Source organism: Saccopteryx bilineata, chromosome 6 (assembly GCF_036850765.1).
Source record: "Saccopteryx bilineata isolate mSacBil1 chromosome 6, mSacBil1_pri_phased_curated, whole genome shotgun sequence".
In the NCBI taxonomy this organism is placed as follows: Eukaryota; Metazoa; Chordata; class Mammalia; order Chiroptera; family Emballonuridae; genus Saccopteryx; species Saccopteryx bilineata.
The window spans coordinates 120,031,634-120,056,474 of record NC_089495.1 but is presented as its reverse complement, the minus strand read 5'-3'; the positions used below and the strand labels follow the sequence as shown (position 1 = coordinate 120,056,474).

Below are 24,841 nucleotides of genomic sequence, written 5' to 3'. Positions count from 1 at the left end.
TTTGGGCTCAAGTCAGGGACCTTTGGACTCAAGCCAGTGACCATGGGGTCATGTCTATGATCCCACATTCAAGCTGGCGACCCTATGCTCAAGCTGGCGACCCCATGCTCAAGCCAGCGACCTTGGAGTTTTGAATCTGAGTCTTCAGCATCCCAGGCTGACGCTCTATCCTCTGTACCACCACCTGGTCAGGCTTTCATCTAATCTTCATCAAACCCTTCAATGTAATTAACTTCTATCCCCATCCTACAGATGAAGAAATGGAAGCTCAGAAGGATTGAGTTGTTTACCTACAGCCACACAGCATTGGTAAGAGAACTCTCATAGAGGCTCACATCTAAGAACTCTTCAGAATGTTTTCTCTTGTGCCACATTGTCTCTCTTTGGAGGTAACACTACCTGCCTATCTCAGAGGTTGCCTTGAATTTCACCTGGAGAATTCTGGGCCCCAGGCATATACTTTATAAAATGGCACCTGAATGATTCTGATGTGGGTAGTTGATGGATCACATTCTGGGTAACAGTATTTGTTCTACATGTTTTGAGAATAATAAACTATAGCAATTCTATGTAAATGTCATGGTAATTGTTGTTATTTTTATTGCTATGAGACTTTTCTTGGAAGAGGCAAGTCAATTTTAATCTAAAAACCTAAATGGCCCTGACCGTGTCACTCAGTTGGTTAGAGCGCCATCCTGACGTGCCAAGGTTGCAGGTTCAATCCCAGGTCAGGGCACATACAAGAATCAAGCAATGGATGCATAAGTAAGTGGAACAAATTGATGTTTCTCTCTCTCTTTCTCTCCCCCTGCTTCTACTCTAAAGTCAATAAAATCAGTCAAAACTGAATAAATGTGTTTGTATGTGCGTGCGTGCGTGTGCGTGTGTGCATGCGCTTGTTTACTGAATTCACAAGTGTGCATGGATCCAGGTTGCTCCTCAGTTCCATCAGGTTGGCCCTGCCTCTGGGTAGTTCCCTCACTCCTAGAACTGGATGCCTTTCTAAGAAGCACATTAGTCACAGGTTTGCTTCCATCTCATTTCCTAGGCACCCCCAGAAAACAGCTTGTAATATGTGGCTGGATCTTGTTTTTCCTTTCTTTCCTATTGATGATCATCACCTTCCCCATCTCCATGTGCATGTGCCTGAAGGTAATAACATCCTGGGAAAGAAGTTGGGCTCTCCATACGAGCTGATGAACAATTAAGACTAAAAGCTCTCCCTTCAACTCTTAGGTCATTAAGGATCATGAACATGCTGTCATATTCCACCTGGGACGCATCCAAGCTGACAAAGCAAAAGGGCCAGGTATGACACTGCTGCTGCCCCTGACAAGGATCATGGTAATTTCATGTGGTAAATTCTTGTATTCTTGAGAGGAGAGGCAATCATAAGCAGCATCTTAGAAGACCCATGAAAACAATAGTTATTAGTTCTACACTAACAACATTTGTTTTCTGCCCTCTATTATGATGTATTTAAGTAAAACCATTCTCTCTTCTACTAGACTGTATGATCTTGGAGGGCAGGGGAATTGGAGAGAGGAACTTTTTTTCTTTTGTAAATTATAAGAGAAAGTTTATTTAGAAAGTTATAGAGGTAGTAGAAGTGAATTACAGAGTCAGAAAAAGGACCCTTGGAGCTCAGGAGAGAGAAAGGCGGAGGTGACGGTCTGGAGAGAAGAAAGGGGGTGCAGGCATGCTTCCGGGAAGGAGAGCCCTGGGAGGTGTTTTCTTTTTCACCCTGATACTCTGGGTGCTCCGCACTTGGCCATGCACTGCAGTAGGCACTCTGCTATCCGTTACACAGACAAATAGGAAACACTTCAAAAGGAGAAGCTTGTTAAGGAAGCTAGGTCATTCCAAGAAGTATGATCTTACTTATCTAATTTCATAAGGGACTTAAGAGGGCAAAAATTATTTATTGTGAATGTTCTTATGAGCTTGTTTAGCAGAAATGTTAGAATTATTCAGCTAAGGTATGACAGAACATGGTAACCCCTTCCTACTCGTGTGGCCTCTGCTGGGGCCAAGATGAGAAGTGAGAATAAACTGGGTTTGAAAGAGGAAGAAAAACCATAATCAGGAGGACACTAGAGCAAAGTGTATCTCTTTCAAGTGAATAATCCCAGAAGATCTCATCACTAGACAACTGTGCTCATCATACATGTCTCTGGGGCTAATGAGTAACTTCAGAATGACGTAAGAACCAGAGGAAAAGTAGCCAAATTGCTAATGAAAAACCTCTCCACTTTTGCAAACTGTTAATTACTACTTTAATAATAAAAGTATTAATATTAAGACCTGTCACTTCTTGAACACTTAATACTTACCTGGCACTGTATTTAGTACTTTATTTCATTTTAAAAATGTTGAATCATGCTTAATCTTTACTATCATCTTATAGATATCAGATAACTGAAACTCAAAAAATTAAGTGTAAATGATCTCAGGTCACATTCTAGTGCAGTGGTTCTCAAACTTTTTGAAGTCAGGGTGCATTTAAAATCCTACAAATAATTGTAGGCACACTATATACAAATTTCTGAGAAATATGTTATAATAATTAAGTCAAATATTAAATATAAAGTCCAAGTGTGCTTTATGGTAATTAAACAAAATAAATATGACAAAATTACATTTATTCTGACATTAAAAATATTTTTATGTTAGTTTTTGAATTATGCTTTTTAGAATTCATAAAAAAGAGGGGTTAAAAAATTTTAAAACTATAAAAAATTATCTTTTTATATATACAGATACATTCTTAGTAAGACTTAGTAAGTTCGGCAGATCCCAGCACAAATGTGTGTGTTTTTTTTTTAATTAATTAATTTTTTTTTGTATTTTTCTGAAGCTGGAAACAGGGAGGCAGTCAGACAGACTCCCGCATGCGCCCGACCGGGATCCACCCAGCATGCCCACCAGGGGGCGATGCTGTGCCCATCCGGGGCGTTGCTCTGTTGTGACCAGAGCCACTCTGGCGCCTGGGGCAGAGGCCAAGGAGCCATCCTCAGCGCCTGGGCCAGGCCAGGGCCTGTTTTGTTTTTTTAAAAGACTTTATTCTTGGCTCAGTGGTAGAGCGTCGGCCTGGCGTGCAGGAGTCCCGGGTTCGATTCCCGGCCAGGGCACACAGGAGAAGCACCCATCTGTTTCTCCACCCCTCCCCCTCTCCTTCCTCTCTGTCTCTCTCTTCCCGCAGCCAAGGCTCCACTGGAGCAAAGTTGGCCTGGGCGCTGAGGTTGGCTCTGTGGCCTCTGCCCCAGGCGCTAGAATGGCTCTGGTTGCAACAGAGCAATGCCCCGGATGGGCAGAGCATCGCCCCCTGGTGGGCATGCCGGGTGGATCCCGGTCGGGCACGTGCAGGAGTCTGTCTGACTGCCTCCCCATTTCCAACTTCAGAAAAATTAAAAATAAATAAATAAAAAATAAAAAAGACTTTATTCATTTTACAGAGAAGAGAGAGAGAGAGAGAGAGTGAGAGAGAAAAGGGGGCGGAACAGGAAGCATCAACTCCCACATGTGCCTTGACCAGGCAAGCCCAGGGTTTCAAACCTGTGACTTCAGTGTTCCAGGTTGACGCTTTATCCACTGCGCCATCGCAGGTCAGGCCGAATGTGTTTTTTTTATTCTTGTGTTTATGAGAAACATGAGCCTGATGTGTCCTAGCAGTTTCTTCAATGTTTGGGCATATATTTGAAAGGCAAACTCTCATTTCCTCATCAATACATTGAAGAATTCCTCTCTTTTTACTCTTAATTGTGTTGAGGGTAGAAAACCTAATTCACATAAATAGGATGTTGAAAATTGTAGTAAAATGTTCAAAGCTTTTTTAGATATTGCCACATATTCTTCTTTTACAGAAATCCAAAAGGCTTCAAGAGACAATTCCTTATGTTTAATCATCAATCCACGATCAGTGGATATAGCTGCCAGTTCTTCTTCTGTTAATGTTAAACCAAAATCACTTGAAGCTTCCATGAATGGGTTTCTAATATAATCATATTGTTCAGTGTTAAGTGATGGAAAATGCTATAAATTAAATTCTGCCCGTCAGCCTTCAAGTCCTATTTAATTTACATTTAACTTTTGCTCATTTCCAGAATCGGATTCTTCAATATCATGCTTCTTTTTGAGAAATCTAGCTATTTTATTTAGGTGTATTTATCTAAAAATAATGTACATAATGATGTGTTAATAATAAATATAATAATGATGTGTTAACAAACAAAGTGGTATTTCCTTAATGAAATAGTATAACAGAGTAACTATATTTATTTTTATATCTGGGTACATGCTATGAACCAGCACAGCTAGTAATTTCCTTTCCCAAGTGGGAATGGTGCAGAATTAAGAAAATACATGGAATTAAGAAAATACGGGGGGGTGGGTCGGAAGGGCCCTGTAATTGCCGCTGGCAAGAACAAAGCATGCCCAAAAACTGCATCTTGCTTTATTTATAGGGCAAAGTGAGGCCATTAGCAAATCTTAACTTTACACCAAACAAAGGATAGAAGAAACTTCCCTCCAGTCTTTCTGGGGAACATGGGGGGTAGTGTAAACAACCCAGCACCACAGTTTAACAGCCTTTTGCAACCTAATCAGGCAAGTGAGGTGGGGGGTTGGGCAGACTGTCAGCTTACAACCAATTCCCCACACCTCTGTCCCCCAAAAATCTAAACTCCAAAAACCCTGTTGGTTCTTTGGTCCCCAACAGGCACGTATTTCTCTGGATTACCATAGGGCGCACCTAGAAATCTTCTAGGGTGCACCAGTGCGCCATAGTGCACACTTTGAGAACCACTGGTCTAGTGAGTAGTAGAGCTCAGGCTGAACTCTTCTGTTCTAAGGGCCATGATCCTAACCAGTGAAAAAAGAAGTAAATTAAGCAGTAAGCCTCACCACAAGTCTAAAAAAGGATGAGAGACTAAAAGAAAGGAAGCTAGTAGAATTTTCTGTTGATGCTACTAGTTCTTTACATGTTACTCAAAATACAAGCTTGTTTCTTTGGAAATAAACAAACAAAAAGCAATGGACAAAATCTTTCTGGTAAATGGAAATGAATTGGTGCCCTCAGCTTGCTGAAATGCTGTGTGGTTCTAATCTTTGCATCTTCTGCTATAGAAAGCATTCACCAGGGTAATTTTAAGAGGTCGTAAGATCCTCAAATGTGTTTTCATAGCCCCATCTTCCCCCACCCAGCCCCAAAACAATAATTGATCATTTAAACAGAAGTAAATGTTTACAATTGTGAGATGCCATCGTATTTGAACTAAACACAGCTATGGGTAACCTAAAAATTCTGCAATATATTGGTTTTAGAGACTGAAATCTTGGGAAGAATTTAATTCTAATGTTTTTTTAGTACTATTGAAAATAAATGAGAATGTTGACAATCATTGATTGATATTTAAGGTCAAAATTTTATTACTTGAATCTTTTATGCAGGTATCTTTAATATAGGAAAACCAATTTTTAAAATAATATTTTAAATTAATGTCAAATTCAACATTTGGATAGAAGTAGATTGAGTGTTTAAAAAATAAAATCTAAAAATTAAGTGTTAAAGATGTGTAATTTTTGTTTTTAAGAGAGAGAGAGGGAAAGGGAGAGAGGGTGAGGAAGACAGGAAGAGAGAGAGATGAGAAGCATCAACTCATAGTTGTGGCACTTTAGTTGTTCATTGATTGCTATTCATACGTGCCTTGATGAGGGGGGCTCCAGTTGAGCCAGTGACACCTTGCTCAAGTCAGCAACCTGGGGCTTTAAGTCAGTGACCTTTGGGCTCAAGCCAGCGACCATGAAATTGTGTCTATGATTTCGTGCTCAAGCCAATGACCCTGCACTCAAGCTAGTGACTCCTGCATCTGAGTAGGTAGGAAAAATACTTTTCAGTTATCCCAGGGAGCAACCAGCACCGTTCCCTGCAAGATTAAGGGCCTGATTGAGGGTAGGGAGTGGGAGGGGGAGAAAGTGGGGAGGGGAAATTTCTTTCCCTGCGCACATGCTCAGGAAAAGGCAAATGTGGAAGCAGTTATGAAGCATGTGCAGTAGGACCATAAAGGGGGAGGGACTACCCTGTGAAAGTCTGGGGAAAGATTAGGTTGGAGCACGTCTGTGCAGTTCCTTCTCTCCCTCAGCTACTTTTGCCGTCTTTTCTCCTAAACACTAAGTGTTTCCTGGGGGCTCGCAACCAGGGGAGCAGTGAGCAAAGGCAGAGGGCTCCCCTTTTGCCTCTGTGACTTTCTTTCCTGAGTCCACGCAGCCCCTACTCTAGAGCCTGCCACTCTGTGCTTCTTTAAGAGAGTACACTTTTCCACTCTAACAAATCTTGTCATTATCGCTTAAAATCTAGCCCATTGCTCAAAACAGACCTGAAAAGAACAAAATAATCTCTGGCAAAACAATTTTTAAAAAAATATATACATCACATCTACATTCTGTGGCTCCTTTATTTTTAATAGGGTTTTTTTTTTTTGAGGGGGGGGGGATAGAGTTTACAAACAATTATTGGTTACTTGTGGCTCTTCGGATTAGCAACAGAGTAAAATGGCCAAGGACACAGCATGATGTTACCCACATCAGCAACACCACAAAAGAGTCCTGTGTCTGGACTGTGCAGGGGCAGAAACGCCCCAGGCATACTCCTCCTGTAACAAAACTGCTGGGTTTTGTTCTATGAAATGAGGATGAAACCAAGTTCAAGAGCTGGCTTGCTAGAAGACTAAGGTGGTAGAAAGCCCAAGAGAAGAAAGAGGGAGACAGGATGGAAGATGATGGAGCAGACGTGTTTGGAAGATTGATAGATCATTGCTTGAACAAGCTGAATTTAAATTGGTGGTGAGCAGTGATTCCTTGTATTATCCCATCCATCATCTTCTCAGAATTTTTTTTCTGGTACATCTGCAGTGTGTCTGTAAAGTCGTGGTGCACTTTTGACGGGTCACAGGAAAACAACAAAAGACAACAGAAATGTGAAATCTGCACCAAATAAAAGGAAAACCCTCCCAGTTTCTGTAGGATGATGTGGCAGCATGTGCACATGCGCAGATGATGATGTAACACCGTGTATACAGCGGAGCAGCCCATGGCCATGCCAGTCGAGATGTAGACGGTACAGAGGAAAGTTCAGTGTGATATGTGGCTCGCTAAATTCGAATCCGTGACCAAAGTGCAATGTGAATATCGGCGCGTTTATAACGAAGCGCCGCCACATAGGAATAACATTACTCGGTGGGATAAGCAGTTGAAGGAAACCGGCAGTTTGGAGGAGAAACCCCGTTCTGGTAGGCCATCAGTCAGTGACGAGTCTGTAAAGGCTATACGGGATAGCTACCTAAGGAGCCCTAAAAAAATCTGTGCATGAGCCCACATCGAACTGCACTGAATAGGTATGAAACTGGGAGAGTTTTCCTTTTATTTGGTGCAGATTTCACATTTCTATCGTCTTTTGTTGCTTTCCTGTGACCGGTCAAAAGTGCACCATGACTTTATGGACACACTGTATATTCCTCACCTTTGTTTTCAATTTTTGTGCATGTTTGAACGAAACAGCATGGAATGGGAGAAGAACAAACAGTTAATAGGACCCACCTGCATTTGGATTTCAAATAGTTCTTTTCAATTTTTAAAGTACTGCAAATAAATGACCAAAAATAATATGTGTGTAATAAGAAAGAGAGACAGAGCTGGTAATTATCATGTCATCCTTTGGTAACTGAAATGACCCAAGAAGAGAACAAATGTGAGTAGGACTCATGATATACAAGGGCAAAAAGGACAAGAGAACAAAAATCAACAGATATGAAAAAATATTGATTTTCTGTTTTCTGGTCCAGGAAACTCAAGACCCAACCATGACATCTCCACACCTCTGAAGGGAACCACAGAGTCCTTACTTTAGAATTTAGTCTCAGGCATAAAAAAGTTTGGGGTGATTAGTGACTGATTGTGAACCTCTGAGTTCTATGTTCTAATCCCTCATATACTGCAAAGCATCACATCACTTTATCCAGAGCAGTTAATGCAGGATGGCTATGTAAAACTAAATCGATTTTGCTTTACTTAAATATAGTACATGGTATCTGGTACCACCTATGTTTTCTAAAAAAACACTGCTGTTTCTCAAGGCTGATGAAAACTGAAAACCAAAAGATTTTAGCTATCAGGGAAATAAGAAGTTGCCCTCTGTTTAGAAGGCAGAGGGGTCCACTATGACATTTACTTTATTTTTATTTATTTGACAGACAGAGGCAGGAAGGGAGAGAGATGAGAAGCATCAGCTGGTAATTGCAGCATTTTAGTTGTTCATTGATTGCTTTCTCATATGTGCCTTGATGGGGGGGGGGGTGGCAGCTGAGATAGTGATGCCTTGCTTAAGCCAGACACCTGAGCTCAAGCCAGCGAACTTGGGACTTCAAACCTGGGTCCTTCACACCAGCATCCCAGTTCAATGCTCTGCGCCACTGCCTGGTCAGGCTACTCTAACACTCTAAAGAGGAAGTGCCGGGGGATTCCAAGATGGCGACAGAGTAGGCAGCTGTTTCAACTACCACCTCCCAGGACCAAATTGGATTACAACTTAATTTAAGAAAAATCATCTTAAAAAACCAACTTTGGACTGAATGAAAAGGAGTCTATAACCAAGGATCCCAAAAGAAGCCACACTGAGACTGGTAGGAAGGGCAGATATGTGGAAAGGGCTGTCCCGCTACCAGGAGCAAGCAGCAGCTAAGGGTCTGGAGGGACACTTACTGCAGGGAGGGTCACCCTAAGAGGTGTGGGTATTCAGCCCCAGGCACAGAGCCCCAACCTAGAGCCCCAGAGCATAGAAGAGGTGCCCAAAAAGCATTTGGAGGTGAAAAGAGCCGGGTTTCTGTATGTGAGAAAGAGACGGGGCTCTCGCAGATGCAGGCTCCATCTTAAAGGACCCACGCAGAAAATTTTGTTCTCAGCCAATTACCCGGGGCTCCTGTGGAGGGAAGGCTGAGAGTACTGGAGTTGCATGAGGAGAGTGTAAAGTTGGAGGCCCAGAAAAAGATACTGTAGAAGATGGCCACCGTAACCCCTGTGTTGAGTCATTCTCCAATACTGTAGTCACCACCTTTCTTGAGTGGAGCAGTCCCTCTGAGTAGCATCAGCCTGGGGAAAAGCAACTGCTCTCTGCCTTTGGGAGTTTCTCCTGTCCCACCCATGGAGATGGGGTCGTGCTGAGAAGCCAGGAAGCAGGGGGCATGGCAGTGACTCAGTTTCCTGGTGTTAAGACTGGAACTCTCCCCCACATGTTCCAGAGACTAGTACTGGTGCTTCTGCCTCAGGCGAGACTCAGTAGAAACTGTCCAGACTGCAAGCAGACCACACCTCTCGGTCTCAGAGGCCACACCCACAGGATCCTAGGACCACACATTACTGAGGTCTGTGAAAAAAGACTGGACCAACAGACACCTGGGGTGGAGTAGCAGAGCCGCACCCATAACCCTTCCTAATCCCTGAATTGCTGCAGGCTCTAGTCTCTATCAGAGGTATTTTCAGTGACTGATCCCAAAAAGCAGTCAGCAGACAGAGGCTGCAGGAGGCAGGACTCAGGAAACCTTGGCCTTTTAATTGGACCTTCCCCCAGACCTAATGTGGGTGAAAACCAGCCTAGGTGTGCAGCCTGGTATTTCCATGTGCACCTGTACCCAGCAGAGGCAGCCACAAACTCTGGATTGCTTGTAACTTCAAGAAGGTTGCTGGGGTCAGTCACGGGCAGTGTCTCCCACTGCTCTGTGCTGGATTCCTGCCAGGAAGGCCCAGAGCTGGCACATCCAGTGTCCAGTTGTTGAGAGCATCTGTTCAGGACTTAACAACCCTTGGAGTGGGGTATCCTAAAGAAGGGCTCCTCACACCTGGCCCAGCTGAGCCGAGTTCCACTCTCTGTGATCAGCAGCAGCACAGTGGCTCATGTGCATTGGATACAGTGGAGCTTCACAGTCAGCCAGCCTGGATGCTGGATATCCAGCCCTGCAGGACTAGATTCCACAGGGGGAAGGGAGAGAGGGTTGGAGTATGAACATTTAACATGTGGGTTTCTGTGAGTCTATTGTTGGATCTGGTCGAGAGGCTTAGCCACCTTTGGGGCTCACTAAGCCCCAGGAGAGGACTTTCTCACTCTTCCTCCATGAAACCAGGTCTCACCAGCTGAAAGAACTTATGCAGAAGAGACTGGTGGCCCCACTCAGTTTGAACCTGCTTCTCACCTTGATGGGGAGAAATAAAATTTGAGTATCCAGCAGTGGCTGAGAGATTAGACTCTGGAGTAGGGGCCACAGTACCTGTACTGAGCTACTGACCAAGAGACCACTGAAGTCTCACTAATATATTCCCATCCTCAGCTGCCCTAACCCACCAAGGTTGCAACCTGTAGAGGGATTGGTTTGGTGAGGCCTGTCTGAGCCCACACTACAATCTTTCTACAGAAGACTCTGTGGGAAGACCAGGATGCTGCAAGGGGAGGTGGAACAACTGAAAAATGGAGGCAAATCTTATGGAGCTTAGGGATTTTATGAAGCTGCTGTCATCTTTAAGCAGGAGGAAGCTGATCCTTATACAAAGGTTGGCCCCATGCACAGTACCCAGGCACAGAAAACACGGACACAAACAGTGAAAAGAACAGTACCTGCAGACAGGTAGCCTACAGTGGGTTACAAACAACAGCTGATGTCAACCCAAGAAGATCCAGAACCAACACAGCTGGTAGTGGGTGGCAGACAGCACCAACCCTAGACTCCGCTAACTACAGAAGCAGCACACCCAAAGGAGGAGTCTAACAGGCACCAGACACTGTGGAGAATAAATATGCCCAACAGGAAAGACATTGCACAGTGTGTAATACACATGATCAAGGTTGACCTTTAGAGCCAGCCAGCCTGAAGGAATAGCCATACTCACAAAAGGACCAATTGCATTCAATACTCACATACAACAAGAGAGAAAATATTACCCTCAGGAAGCATTCCTAGAACGAGAAAAACTCCCCTGGAGGGCAGTACCACCGAGCCCATCTTACTCATAAATACAACACAAAAAATTCAAAGTCAGACAGTGCTACCTAATATACAGATAAAATGGGCAGACAAAAAAAAAACGTGACCCAAATGAATCAACAAAAGAAAGGCCCGGAAAAAACTAAATGAAATGGAGGTACTAAACTACCAGATGCAGAGTTTAAGATAATGATTTTTAGGATGCTCAAGGATCTTAGAGTAACAATGGATAGTCATAATGAGCACCTAAATAAAGAGACAGCAAGCATCAAAAATGCCATTGAAATCATAAAAAAGAACCAGTCAGAAATGACAAATACAATATCAGAAATGAAGACTGCACCAGAATGTATCAACAGCAGGCTAGATGTTGCAGAGTATTAAATCAGCGATTTAGAAGACAAGATAAACATAAGCGTAGAAGTAGAACAGCAAAACAAAAAGAGGTGCAAAAAGATTGAGAAAACTTTAAGAGAGCTCTGTGAAGACATGAAGAGAAACAACATCTGCATCGCAGGGGTTCCTGAAGGAGAAGAGAATGAACAAGGGACAGAGAACTTGTATGAAGAAATCATAGCTGAAAATTTCCCTAAATTGATAAAGGAAAAAGTAACACAAGTTAAGAAGCACAGGGAGTCTCATAAAAGAGGAACCCAGGAGGCCTACACCAAGACACATCATAATAAATATACCAAAGTTAAGAGCCAAAGAAAGAATACTAAAAGCTGCAAGAGAAAAGCAGTTAATTATCTACAGAAGAGCCCCCTTAAGGATGACATCTGACTTCTCAACAGAAACACGTGAGGCCAGAAGGGATTGGCAAGAAATATTCAAAGTGATGCAAAACCAGAAAATACAACCAAGACTTCTTTATCCAGCAAGGCCATCATTTAAAATTGTAGAAGAAATAAAAAACTTCCTAGACAAAAAAACAAACAAACAACCCAACAAAACTCAAGAAATTCATTACAACCAAACCAGTACTGCAAGAAATGTTAGTGGGCCTGCTGTAAAAAGAGGAAAGAAAAATAAATAAATAAATAAATTGTTTATTAAAAAATATAAAATGGCAATAAATAAGTACATATCAATAATAACCTTAAATGTAAATGAATTAAATGCTCCAATCAAAATAGGGTAGCTGTATGGATAAGAAAACAGGACCTGTACATATGCTGTCTACAAGAGACCCACCTCAGAACAAAAGATACACAGACTGAAAGTGAAAGAATGGTAAAAAGTATTTTATGCAAATAGAAACAAAAAAAAGCTAGGATACCAATATGTGTATCTGACAAAATAGACTTTAAGACAAAACCTATAGTAAGGGATAAAGAAGGCCACTACATAATGATAAAGAAAGCAATCCATCAGAAAGCTATAACCATTGTAAATATTTATTCACTGAATATAGGAGCACCTACGTATATAAAGCAGATTTTGATGGACATAAGGGTGTGATTGACAGCAATAGTATAATAGTAGGGGATTTTAATACCCAATAACATCAATAAATAGATCCTCCAGACATAAAATTAACAAAGAAACGGCAGTCTTAAATGATACACTAGATCAGTGTTTCCCAACCTTTTTTGTGCCATGCCCCACCTTAACCTTTCTAAAATTTTTATGTCCCCCCCTGTGTAACATACATAATTTTTAACATTAAAAAATTGATTTGTTCACTTAATAAACATAAATGATAGGTTCTAGGAAGAAATCACTATGAAATTGTTAACAAAACACAGTAAGTAAAATTGCAAAACATATAATGAAAAACAGAAATTTAAATTCCAAATAATTTTAATACAGATTTTTCTATATTAATTTATTATTTTAATTTAGTGTGATCCTTGCGCTTGATGCTTGCTGCACAGAGATTTTATATTAGGTTCCAATTTGGTTAGCTTTAGTCTCAAGTCTCCACGTTGTGTTATATCCAGCTGATTTCTTTTTTTTACCAGTAAATCATTTACAGCACTAAATCCACATTCAGCTAAAAATGAAGATGGAAATGGTAGCAATAGTTTTCTTGCACATTTGGTTGAATTTAGGTATTTGATTTCTGTTTCCTCACAAAGCCATGCCATCGCTCCTTTGATATTAAATAAAGCTTTAACTGACTCATCATTTTGCAATTCTGCGAGTTCTTCTTGATACTGCATATTTGATATATCAGACAAATCCACTAACATTGGCTGCATCATCCATGTTGGGAAATCAATTTGTTTTAAATCAGAAAATCTTTCTTTTCAATCAGCCGATAGAATATTCAAATGATTGACAATAACAAGTAAAGCGGTATCAGTTACTTCACATTTTTGGAGCCAATGAAACTGTCTAAAGTTTTTGTTGTTAATATGTTTCTGACATAACTCAATATTGGTAATGAAACCAAATATCTTTGCTTTTGCATCGACAAGAGTTTTATTTGTTCCTTGAAGTTGCTTATTTAATATATTTAGTTTTTCAAAGATATCGGCTAAATAACTCACAAATGCTTTACCATCTATTGTTAACAGATACTTCATTTCAGGTTTGTCGCTTAAAAAATCACTAAGAGTATCAAACAGTTCCCATAAATCTTTTCAAACAGTTTCCTTTAGATAGCCATCTTACTTCAGTATGAAGTAAAAGTCTCACATGGTCTTCATTTTGTTCTTCACAAAATAGCTTGAAAAGACGCTCACATTTGGCACTAGCTTTAATAGCATTAACACACTTTATTACTGTATGTAATACTTCATTCAGAACAGGCGAGATGTTTTTAGCTACCAAGTTTTCCCTATGAATAACACAATGCACAAGAATCATTTCTGGATTCACATCTTTCATCAATTTTAAGCAGCCATTTTTCTTGCCCATCATATTGGGAGCACCATCTGCAGCACAAGATGTTATATTTTTCATTGGTATATCATTGACATCTAAGTAGTTTTTTAGCTTATTATATATATCTTTGGAGGTAAGGGTGCTTTCTAATCTTTTACAGAACAACATTTCTTCAGCAAAATGTCCTTTATCAATATATCTTACGTAAGTTATCAATACTACCTCACTGTCTCTCAAAGTTGATTCATCCATTTGCAAGGAGAATTTTCTTGTTTTCAGCTTTTCAATAAGTTGTTTTTCAATATCCTCACTCATTTCGTCTATTCTTCTGCTAACAGAATTGTTACTGAGTGGCATAGCTTTTACATCTTTGTCATCTTTTTCAAGAACCATTTTAAGAAATGCTGGTATTGACGGTTTTATTAAATTCTCTCCTATAGTGTGATTTTCTCCAGTTTTAGTGATGAATAAAGAAATTTGATAACTAGCCTCAAGAACACAATTATTAGTTGAAGTATGAGCAGTAAATAGAGACTTTAATGTTGTTCTTTTTTCAAAAATTTTCTTTAAATTTTTAAAGTAACTCAAATCTGAATTAATATGAGCACTATGTTTTGCCTTCAAATGCGCCTCAAGACGACCTCGTTCCATTGATTCGTTGGTCAAGCATTGCTGGCATAAAAGACAAAAAGGAATCCGCTCTTCGTGAACAGCGGGTATGAACCCAAATTTTAAATATTCCTCCGAATATTGATGAGTTTTTTTCTTGCTTGCACCACTCATTTTACTATGGGCTATAATAAAATTAAGATCAATTAAAAACTAATATTAAAATATGTGTTAAAATATATTCAATGTGACATAGAGTAAACGTATACTAAAAATTCATATTTATTTAAATGTATATAACACATTTACTACACTACCACCGCAAATCAAAAGGTATCTATATTTTTTCCACTTGACAAAATTTTCTGGAAAGTTATGCTTCTAAAATTAAAATTGTCATGCATGCACTATTATAGTCCCAATAATATTTATAAAATATTATTGCTTTCTAGCCTCGATGCAAGAAGTACTTAATAAAGAGTTTAATATTGATAAAAATAAAATCAAATACTTACCAATTATATCTATACAATATATATGTATATTTATTAAATCAACGAGCTTTTACAACAGTTTTGACTGACACTTATTTCAAATTAACACCAACTGAATGATGTGAATCACTACAGAAGTTGCAATGGGCCAATTAGGTGAGAATAACTGCATCGTTTAGTGAGTTTTTAAAACGTCTGGGGTTCCCCGCGACAGACAGCACGCTCCGCGGTGAACCCAGGATGAAGTTTACTTACAATCACCAGTTGATATTTTGGTCTCGTCAAACGAAATTATACTTAATAATTATTTACCGCAATTATTTAAGAATTGCATTTTTTGTTAAATTTGGCACCGATATCTAGCATTGCATTTAAATGGCCCGGGGCGAAAGAATTAAAGTCGTGTCGAGTCCATTTTCAAATTGTCCCCTTTAACTATCAAATTGCCCCCCTGTGGGGCATGGGCCCCACGTTGGGAAACACCACACTAGATCAACTGGATTTAATTAGTGTCTTCAGGACCTTTCACCCCAAATCAGCAGAATATACATTTTTTTTCAAGTACTCATGGTACATTTTCTAGGATAGACCACCTGTTAGGACACAAAACAAGTATCAATAAATTTAAGAAGATTGAAATCATATCAAGCATCTTCTCTAATCACAATGCATGAAACTAATCAGCTACAATAAAAAAACTGAAAAACAAACACTTGGAGGCTAAATAGCATGTTATTAAATAACAAATGGGTTAACAATGAGATTAAGGAAGAAATAAAAAAATTATTTGAAACAAATGAACATAAAACAACTTAAAATTTATGGGACACAGCAAAAACAGTACTGAGAGGAAAGTTCATAACATTACAGGCATACCTTAAGAAGCAAGAAAAAGCTCAAATAAACAACTTAACCCTGCATCTAAAAGGACTAGAAAAAGAACAACAAATAAAGCTCAGAGGAAGTAGAAGGAAGGAAATAATAAAGATCAGAGTGGAAATAAATGACATCGAGAGTAAAAAAAAAAAAAACCAATACAAAAGATCAATGAAACCAAAAGCTGGTTCTTTGAAAAGGTAAACAAGATTGATGAACCTTTGACCAGACTCATCAAGAAAAAAAGAGAGAGGACTCAAATAAATAAAATTAAAAATGAAAATGAAGAAGTAATAACTGGCACTGCAGAAATTCAAAGGATTGTAAGAAAATACTATGAAGAAGTATATGCCAAAAAATTGGAAAACCTAGGTGAAATGGTAAATTCCTAGAAACATACAGTTTTCCAAAGCCCAATCTGGAAGACTCAGAAAACCTAAATAGACTGATTAGAAGAAATGAAATTGAAAGTTATCAAAAAAACTCCCAGCAAAGAAAAATTCTGAACCAGATGGCTTCACAGGTGAATTTTACCAAACATTCAAAGAAGAACTAACAACTATTCTTCTGAAGCTACTTTAAAAAATTCAAGAGGAGGAAAGACTTCCAAGCTCCTTTTGTGAGGCAAGCATTATCCTCATTTTAAAGCCAGGTAAAGACACTACAAAGAAAAATAACTATAGGCCAATATCCCTGATGAACTTAGATGCTAAAATTCTCAACAAAATATTAGCAAACCGGATCCAGCAATACATGAAAAAGATCATACATCATGATCAAGTGGGATTTATTCTGGGGAGGTGAGGCTGGTACAATATTTGCAAATCAATCAATGTGACTCATCATATAAACAAAAGGAAGGAGAAAAATCACATGATAATATCACTAGATGCAGAAAAAGCATTTGATAAAATCCAGCACTCATTTATGATCAAAACTCTCAGCAAAGTGGAAATACAGGGAACATATCTCAATATGATAAAGGCCATCTATGACAAACCCACAGCCAACATCATACTCAATGGGTGAAAATTAAAAGCAATCCCCTTAAGATCAGGAACAAGGCAGGGGTGCCCCCTTTCACCACTCTTATTCAACATAGTTCTGGAAATCCTAGCCACAGCAATCAGACAACAAGAAGAAATAAAAGGCATTTAAATTGGAAAAGAAGTAGTAAACTATCATTATTTGCTGATGACATGATACTGTACATAGAAAACTCTAAAGTCTCAGTCCAAAAACTACTATACCTGATAAATAAATTTGTCAAAGTGGCAATATAAAATTAATATTCAGAAATCAGTGGCATTTTTATACACAACAATAAACTGTCTGAAAGAGAAATTAAGGAAACAGTATGCTTCACTATTACAACAAGAGAAAAAATAAAGTACCTAGGAGTAAATTTAACCAAGGAGACTAAAGACTTGTACTCAGAAAATTACAAGACATTGAAAAAAGAAATCAAGGAAGATACAAACAAGTGGAAGCATGTACTGTGTTCATTGATAGGAAGAATAAATGTCATTAAGATATCTATATTACCCAAAATAATCTATAAATTCAATGCAGTTCCTATTAAAATACCAATGATATACTTCAAAGATATATAACAAATATTTCAAAAATTTATTTGGAACTAAAAAGGAACATGAATAGCCTCAGCAATCTTGAAAATGAAGAATAAAGTGGGAGCTTTTACACTTCCAGATATCAAGTTATATTACAAGGCCATTGTACTCAAAACAGCTTGGTACTGGAATAAGAACAGGCATACAGATCAATGGAACAGAACAGAGATCCAGAAATAAACCCTATTTGACAAAGGAGGTTAGAACATACAATGGAGTAAAGACAGTCTCTTTAATAAATGATGTTGGAAAAATTGGACAGGTACATGCCAAAAATGAAACTAGACCACCAACTTACAACATTCACAAAAATAAACTCAAAATGGATAAAAGACTTAAATGTTAGTTGCAAAACCATAAACATCTTGGGAAAAAACATAGGCAGTAGACTCTCTGGTATCTCTCGTAGTAATATTTTTGCCGATTTATCTCCACGGGCAAGTGAAGTAAAGGAGAAGATAAACAAATGCAACTATATCAATCTAAAAAGCTTTTGCACAGGAAAAAACACCATTAACAAAATTAAAAGACATCCCACACAATGGGAGAATATATTTGCTGATACATCTGATAAGGGGTTAATAACCAAAATTTATAAAGGACTTCTAAAACTCAACACCAGGAAGGTAAACAATCCAATTAAAAAAATGGGCCAAAGAACTGAAGAGACACTTCTCCAAAGAGGACATACAGATGGCCAATAGGCAGATGAAAAAATGCTCAACATCACTAATCATTAGAGAAATGCAAATTAAAACCACAATGAGTTATCACCTTACACCTGTCAGAATGGCGCTCGTTAACAAAACAATATACAATAAGTGCTGACAAGGGTGTAGAGAAAAGGGAACCCTCCTGCACTGCTGGTGGGAATGCAGACTTGTGCAGCCACTGTGGAAAACAGTATGGTGTTGCCTCAAAAAATTAAAAATGGAACTGCCTTTTGATTAATCTATTCCACTTTTAGGAATATATCCTAAGAATACCAAATCACTGATTGAAAAGAAGAAATGCACCCCCATGTTCATGGCAGCATTGTTTATAATAGCTAAGATCTGGAAATAGCCCAAGTTTCTGTCAGTGAATGAGTGGATTAAAAAGATGTTGTACATATACAGAATGGAATACTATGTGGCCATGAAAAAGAAAGAAACTTTACCTTTTGCGATGGCATGGATGGACCTGGAGATTATTATGCTAAGTGAAATCAGCCAGGCAGAGAAAGACAAATATCATATGATCTCAGTTATATGTGTAATCTAATGAACAAAGTGAACTGAGGAACAGAATAGAGGCAGAGGTGGGGTCACAGGGAGCAAAGAGACAGCTGTCAGAGTGAAGGGGAATGAGGGGATGGGATCAGAGATGGTGAGGGGATTAGTGAAATTATATATACATAACACAGAGATACAGATAACAGGACAGCAAATCCCAGAGGGAAAGGGGAAGGGAGATAGGGGGAGGGGGCAAAGGGAGTGTAATGGGGACATGGGGGTGGGAGGTGAGGGTGTTATATGGAGTAGGACACTTGAATCCATGTTAACACAATAAAATAAAATTAATAAAAATTTAAAAGAAATAGGAAGTGCCTGCTCTTTCCATGGCAAATCAATGGCCTCTGCCTGTGGAGTGTAATACTTCTCTAAGATAAAGTTACAGTGCTAGGTACAGACCATACACATGTAAGCATTTTGTTATGAAGTCGGACGCTATTTATTACATGGAGACAGGATAGATTTTAGATAGACTGCCGGCGTGCGTTCTCATTAACACTTTTCTCCTGTGGAGACAGCTAGTAGGCTGCTGACACCTTGTTGATCATTATGAAAGTGACAGAAATGTGACTTTACCTGTTTTTCTCTCTAGATCCTCACCAGAGACTCTATGACTACTCAAGTAGATGGCATTGTTTATTATAGAATCTATAGTGCTGTCTCGGCAGTGGCTAATGTCAGTGATATACACCAAGCCACATTTCTGCTGGCTTAGACCACTCTGAGAAATGTCTTAGGGACACAGACCTTGTTCCAAATCTTAGCTGGCAGAGATGAGATCACCCATAATATCCAGGTAAGGACACCAAGAACTAATCGCTTGCATCTTTAGTTCATTCATTTAAATTATCAGTGATTATCAAGTATCAGCAGTTCAAAGTACCCCCCCATATACACACAAACACGTATACACACACACACATGCACGCACATGCAACTGCACTAAACAGATGGGCTCTGTTTGTGATTTCATTTCTTTATAATCATGAGGTATATAGATTTAAATATCTGACTGGGGAGGATCTATTGAAATTGGGCACCTTATCCATTTTCTTTGTAAATCAAATTTATGAATTAGCATTGTATACTTTAGCCTTTTCTGGAAAGGTTAGAGACCAGACTTATTTTTAATTTAGATTCCTCCAAAGAAGTACCTCCTTTTCTCAGGTATCTGGTGTGTTTCTCCATGTCATTGGTGTGTGAAAGTTAGAAGAAAGGACTTCGTTTGAGATAAGACAGGGTTTTCATCCTGAGGAAATCCTACATTAGGCTACCAATGTCAATATTAATAGGAATTATAATGGTAATAATCATGAAGATGGAACAGGTATACATTCCACTCTAGTTTACAATCATATTTCTGCATTTTCTTATTTGATTCTGCATCTCCTTTCTGTAAATTAGGAAAGTAATTCAATTTTGGTCCCTTTTGCCATGTCCTCCAACTCCAAAGCCCCATGGTTTTATGAGATAATATCAATTCTGCACAATAACTTTTTATATCCTTTATAAGAGCCTCATGCATTTGACAACTCATAACCCCCCTCCCTCTTACGTACCCTCTCCTGCCACAGTCAGGTCATTGGCTTCTTGTGAGGTCTCACCATATCACAGGGTCTATAGGGAAGGGCCAGGGTAAATAACTTGCCATTTTGTAGCACAGAGATCTCTGTCTCTCTCCTTCAAGGGAACTACTCATTTGATCTTACTGTTACTCAAGTCATTCTTTCTCATCCTTTCCCCTCTAGGATAACCAGCAAAATAGCTTCAGTGCTTTTTAAAAGGACAAGAATATTTGTTTACTTTAGGCTATTTCTTACAAAATATTCCTTAAACTTGACTGGTGGTGGCACAGTGGACAGAGCATCCACCTGGGATGTTGAAGTCCCAGATTCGAAACTCCAAGGTCACCGGATTGAATGCGGGCTCACCAGCTTGAGTGCAGGCTCACCAGTGTGAGCTCAGGGTCTTTGGTTTGAGCAGGGGATCACTGATATTACCCCATGGTTGCTGGCTTGAGCCCAAAGGTCGCTGGCTTGAAGCCCAAGGTCGCTGTCTTGAAGTCTAAGGTTGCCAGCATGAGCAGAGGGTCACTGGCTTAGCTGGAGCCCCCATTCAAGGCATGTATGAGAAGCAATCAAGGAACAACTAAAGTGACACAACTACAAGTTGATGCTTTTCATCTCTCTCCCTTCCTGTTTGTCTCTCTTGCAATTTTTTTTTTGTGTGTGTGTGGTAGAGACAGAGAGAGTGAGAGAGAGGGACAGATAGGGACAGACAGACCGGAAGGGAGAGAGATGAGAAGCATCAATTCTTCATTGGGGTTCCTTAGTCATCCATTGATTGTTCTCCCATATGTGCCTGGACTGGGGGCTACAGCAGACCGAATGACCCCTTGCTTGAGCCAACGACCTTGGGCTCAAGCTGGTGAGCCTTGCTCAAACCAGATGAGCCGGCGCTCAAGCTGCTGACCTTGTGGTCTCGAACTGGGGTCCTCCGTGTCCCAGTCTGACGGTCTATTCGTTGCGCCACTGCCTCCTCAGGCACACACAATTTTTTTTTTTTAATTTCTTGATACCTGTTTAAAACTGGCCACAGGACAAAAAGACAGGACAGAGGTCACCAGAACAAGACAAATAATAATATTTATTAAGTCATTGCTAGACACTGATAGATGTCTTACATGTATTATTGCCAAAGTTTAGGACAATCCTGAAAGGAAATCAATTGTGTAGGTGAGAAACAATCAGAGAGGTTGAGTAGCCGACGCAACGATTCACAACAACAAATGGAAAAACCAGGACAAGCACTGCGTCTGTCTGAGAAGCCCACAAATTGTCACTGGCCTGATGTCAGCGACAAGCAAACCTGGGACAGTGCCTCACCTCTGGGTGGGCAGAATATACTTTATTAGGGATGGTTTTTGGGAAGTTCCTGCTGGAATACCAGCTACTAGAAGACCCATTAGTATTTTTTCTGAATCCTTCCTGGGATTCACTTCTTTTTCAGGAAGTGAGCAGTAAAGGTGCTAACTCCTGTTACTTCCCAAACTGTCTCACTACAAAGACTGTGAATACACAGAAGGAGGAAAAGTAGAGGATTTTATCTTGCAAGTATGAAACATATCAGACACATACTTCCCATCACCTGCCTTCTGATTAATCTTCATGCTTTTGATGTGAAAATAGACCTTACTTGATGATGCCACCGAGCCGTGGGGGGTCCAGCTGGCCTGCGTGGAAATCAGAGATGTCCGGATTCCCGTGCAGCTGCAGAGGTCTATGCAGCTGAGGCCAAGGCCATGCGGGAAGCCAGGGCCCAGGTAAGGTCCACTGTGTTTATACTGGATGTGAGCCACCCAGACCTGGAGCAGGTGAGGGTGTGAATGATAGATCAGGCTCTCTCAATCCTTTGATAAGAAAAGAGTGCCCTGGCTGGTTGGCTCAGTGGTAGTGCCGGCAGGGCATCTGGATGTCCCGGGTTTGATCCCGGTCCAGGCACACAGGAGAAGCCCCCATATGCTTCTCTCCCTCTCCCCCTTTTACTTCTCTCTCTCTCTCTCTCTTCCCCTCCCACAACCATGACTCGATTGGCTCAAGCATATCGTCTCTGGGCACTGAGGGTGGCTCCATGGAGCCTCTGCCTTAGGTGCTAAAAATAGCTTGGTTGTGAGCATGGCCACAGATGGGCAGAGCATTGATGCCAGATAGGGGTTGCCGGGTGGATCCGGGTCAAGGCACATGTGGCAGTTTCTCTCTATCTCCTCTCCTCTCAGTTGGAAAAGAAGAAGAAGAAGAAAAAAAAGTAAGAAAAGGGTTATATTTTTCCTCACAGGTTTACACTGAGGATTTCCCCTTTAACTAGAAGGTCATTTAGGAGATGACTGCCTCAGGGAAGCTTGTAACATGTCTTGTGTCACTCAGCAAGATAGCCCCAACACTGGTGGCACATTAGAGTCTCCTGGAGAGAATCGAACTAAGCAGCTGCCTCACTTCAGACATGGTGAGATGGTCTCAGGTGGGCCCAGGAATCTGCATTTTTATAAAGCTGGTGAATCTAATGTAGTCAACTTGGTGCTTGTATTTTGAGCATTGTTGTTCTAGTGTGTTAGTGTCCTGGTTAAAAGTGGGGGGTGAGGTGGAGTGGGGGGGGGGCTTGATTAAATACAATCTAACAATGTGGCAGGTTAGAACTACAAAATGTAAGGATACCCTGGCCTGCAGTATTCTTGCATCTGTCAGATCTATAGCCTCATGTCTGTGTGGATGGGGTTTCCTGACACATCAGAATCCAATTAATATATTAGAAGCCTTTCTTGGACCCTTTTTGGAATCTTACTTGTGATCCACCAAAGGTTTTCCTCTGCTTTCATTCCTTACCTGTCTCTGGGTTATCTACTAAGCCCCAGCAGCTTCTGAGAAGTGGATTTGACCGGGATGTAAGGGAGAGAAGTCATTGCAGGCCCATGGATGGGGCAGCTGAATTCCGAGTCACTCTTGGGCTGAGAACAGGCCAAGGAATGGTGGTGTGCTTAAGAGACTGCCAATAATGCTTAAGAGACTGCTAATGAGTGTTATCAGATGGATGGGCACTTACTGCTACTTGTAATCAAACTTAGAGACATGTGGAAACAATTGTTATGTTATGAAGATGAGACTAAGTTGGCAGCAGAGTGAAACAAAAGCTTCTCCCATGATAAGTAAAATCCACAGAAAGAAGCCAGGTGAAGACCTTGAATTTCAGACTTTTTTGGAAACTAATGTAGCGGAAGGGGAGACTTCAAAGTGCTTCAAGTGCTTGGATAGGCTTCAGTTACAGACAGTGCAATGGAATCTAAGGGCTCTTAACTTGTAACAACCCCCCCTCCCCACACACACATGCTTCCTGCAGCCTCCTCCCATTGCCCTAACCATTAGGATGTGAAGCTTTTATCTTTGCTAATAGCAGGATCCAAATTATAAACTTTTGTTTCTGAGCTGCTTATTTGTGTCATTTTAAGGTCCTTGTGGCAGAAGGAGAGCTTAATGTTTCCAGATCTCTGAAGTCAGCTTCCATGGTGCTGTCCGCATCCCCGAAGCCCTCCAGGGGCGTTACCTGCAGACCTCAGTCATTGTGGCCACGGAGAAGACCATCGTGTTTCCTCTGCCAATGGATAGGCTCGATGGCATCAGTGGTGTCGGCTGCAATGACCACAGGAAGGTCCCTCACAGCACCTGCAGTCCTCCAGCCCTTATTTAGGGAATTCTACCTATCCCTAGGGGAACCCAGAAAGGAGAAGTGTTGGGAGTTTCGCTATTTATTTCCAGAGTAATTATCTTCTAAATCTCCAATGATTGCAACAAAGCCCCACATTACTAAAAAATTATGATTGATTTTGATGTTAGAGACCCACAGGCACCCAGGCTTTCAGATGCAAATTCACCACCAACCCCCATTCCCCCCCAGAAGGGGGGCAGATTGCATTCAGCTGTCTCACAGCCTCCCTGCAGAAAAATGGTGGCCAATTCTCAGCCTCCCAGCAGCTTTGTCAGAGGGTGGGACGGGAACAGCGAGTGTCTAACTCCAGACAGTTTATGTGCTTCCAAGTCAGAATACTTATAAAAGTTTTCCTTGGTAAAATCACCAGGGACATCATCCTGTGGACTTTATACTTTTTCTCTGTTGCTAATCCAAAAGCTACAAGTAATTAAGAATTGTTTGTAAACTCTATTTCCTGCACCCCACCCCCTGTAAGCCTGTAAAAATAATGAAGTCATATTGATATAATGTAGATGTGATGTATTTTTCTTTTGTCAGAGATTATTTTGTTGTTATGGTGCAATTTTCTTTCTTGGTCTGTTTTGAGCAATGGCCAGATTTTTTTTTTTCTTTTTCTTTTTTGAGAGGAGGGAAGACAGAGAGACAGACTCCCTCATGCACGGACTGCGATCCACCGGGCAACCCCTCCCACTCTGGGGCTGATGCTCCAATCAGCTGAACTATTCTCAGTGCTTGGGGCTTATGCTCAGACCAGCTGAGCTACTGGCTGCAACAGGGGAAGAGAGAGAAGAGGGAGAGGGAGGGGAAGAGAAGCAGATGATCACTTCTCATGTGTGCCCTGA

General features: G+C 40.5%; 2 protein-coding genes across 3 annotated transcripts in view; one reads left to right on the top strand and one right to left on the bottom strand.

The window, feature by feature from the left end:
• Positions 1–24,841, bottom strand: part of FREM2 (FRAS1 related extracellular matrix 2) — a 255,480-nt gene that overhangs the window by 2,521 nt on the left and 228,118 nt on the right. Inside the window, exon 25 of one of the 2 annotated variants that reach the window (XM_066236958.1) lies at positions 14,589–14,650. The exons of the other annotated variant lie outside the window; for it this stretch is intronic. The gene's annotated coding sequence lies outside the window, so the exon portion shown is untranslated. Of the gene's footprint in view, positions 1–14,588; positions 14,651–24,841 lie in introns of those variants that run through there. 2 annotated transcript variants of the gene reach the window in all.
• Positions 922–23,978, top strand: STOML3 (stomatin like 3). The gene is given in 7 exon segments (XM_066237534.1): positions 922–1,152; positions 1,237–1,344; positions 19,333–19,536; positions 21,929–22,022; positions 22,025–22,062; positions 23,740–23,812; positions 23,815–23,978. Coding segments are annotated over 7 exon segments (912 nt in total).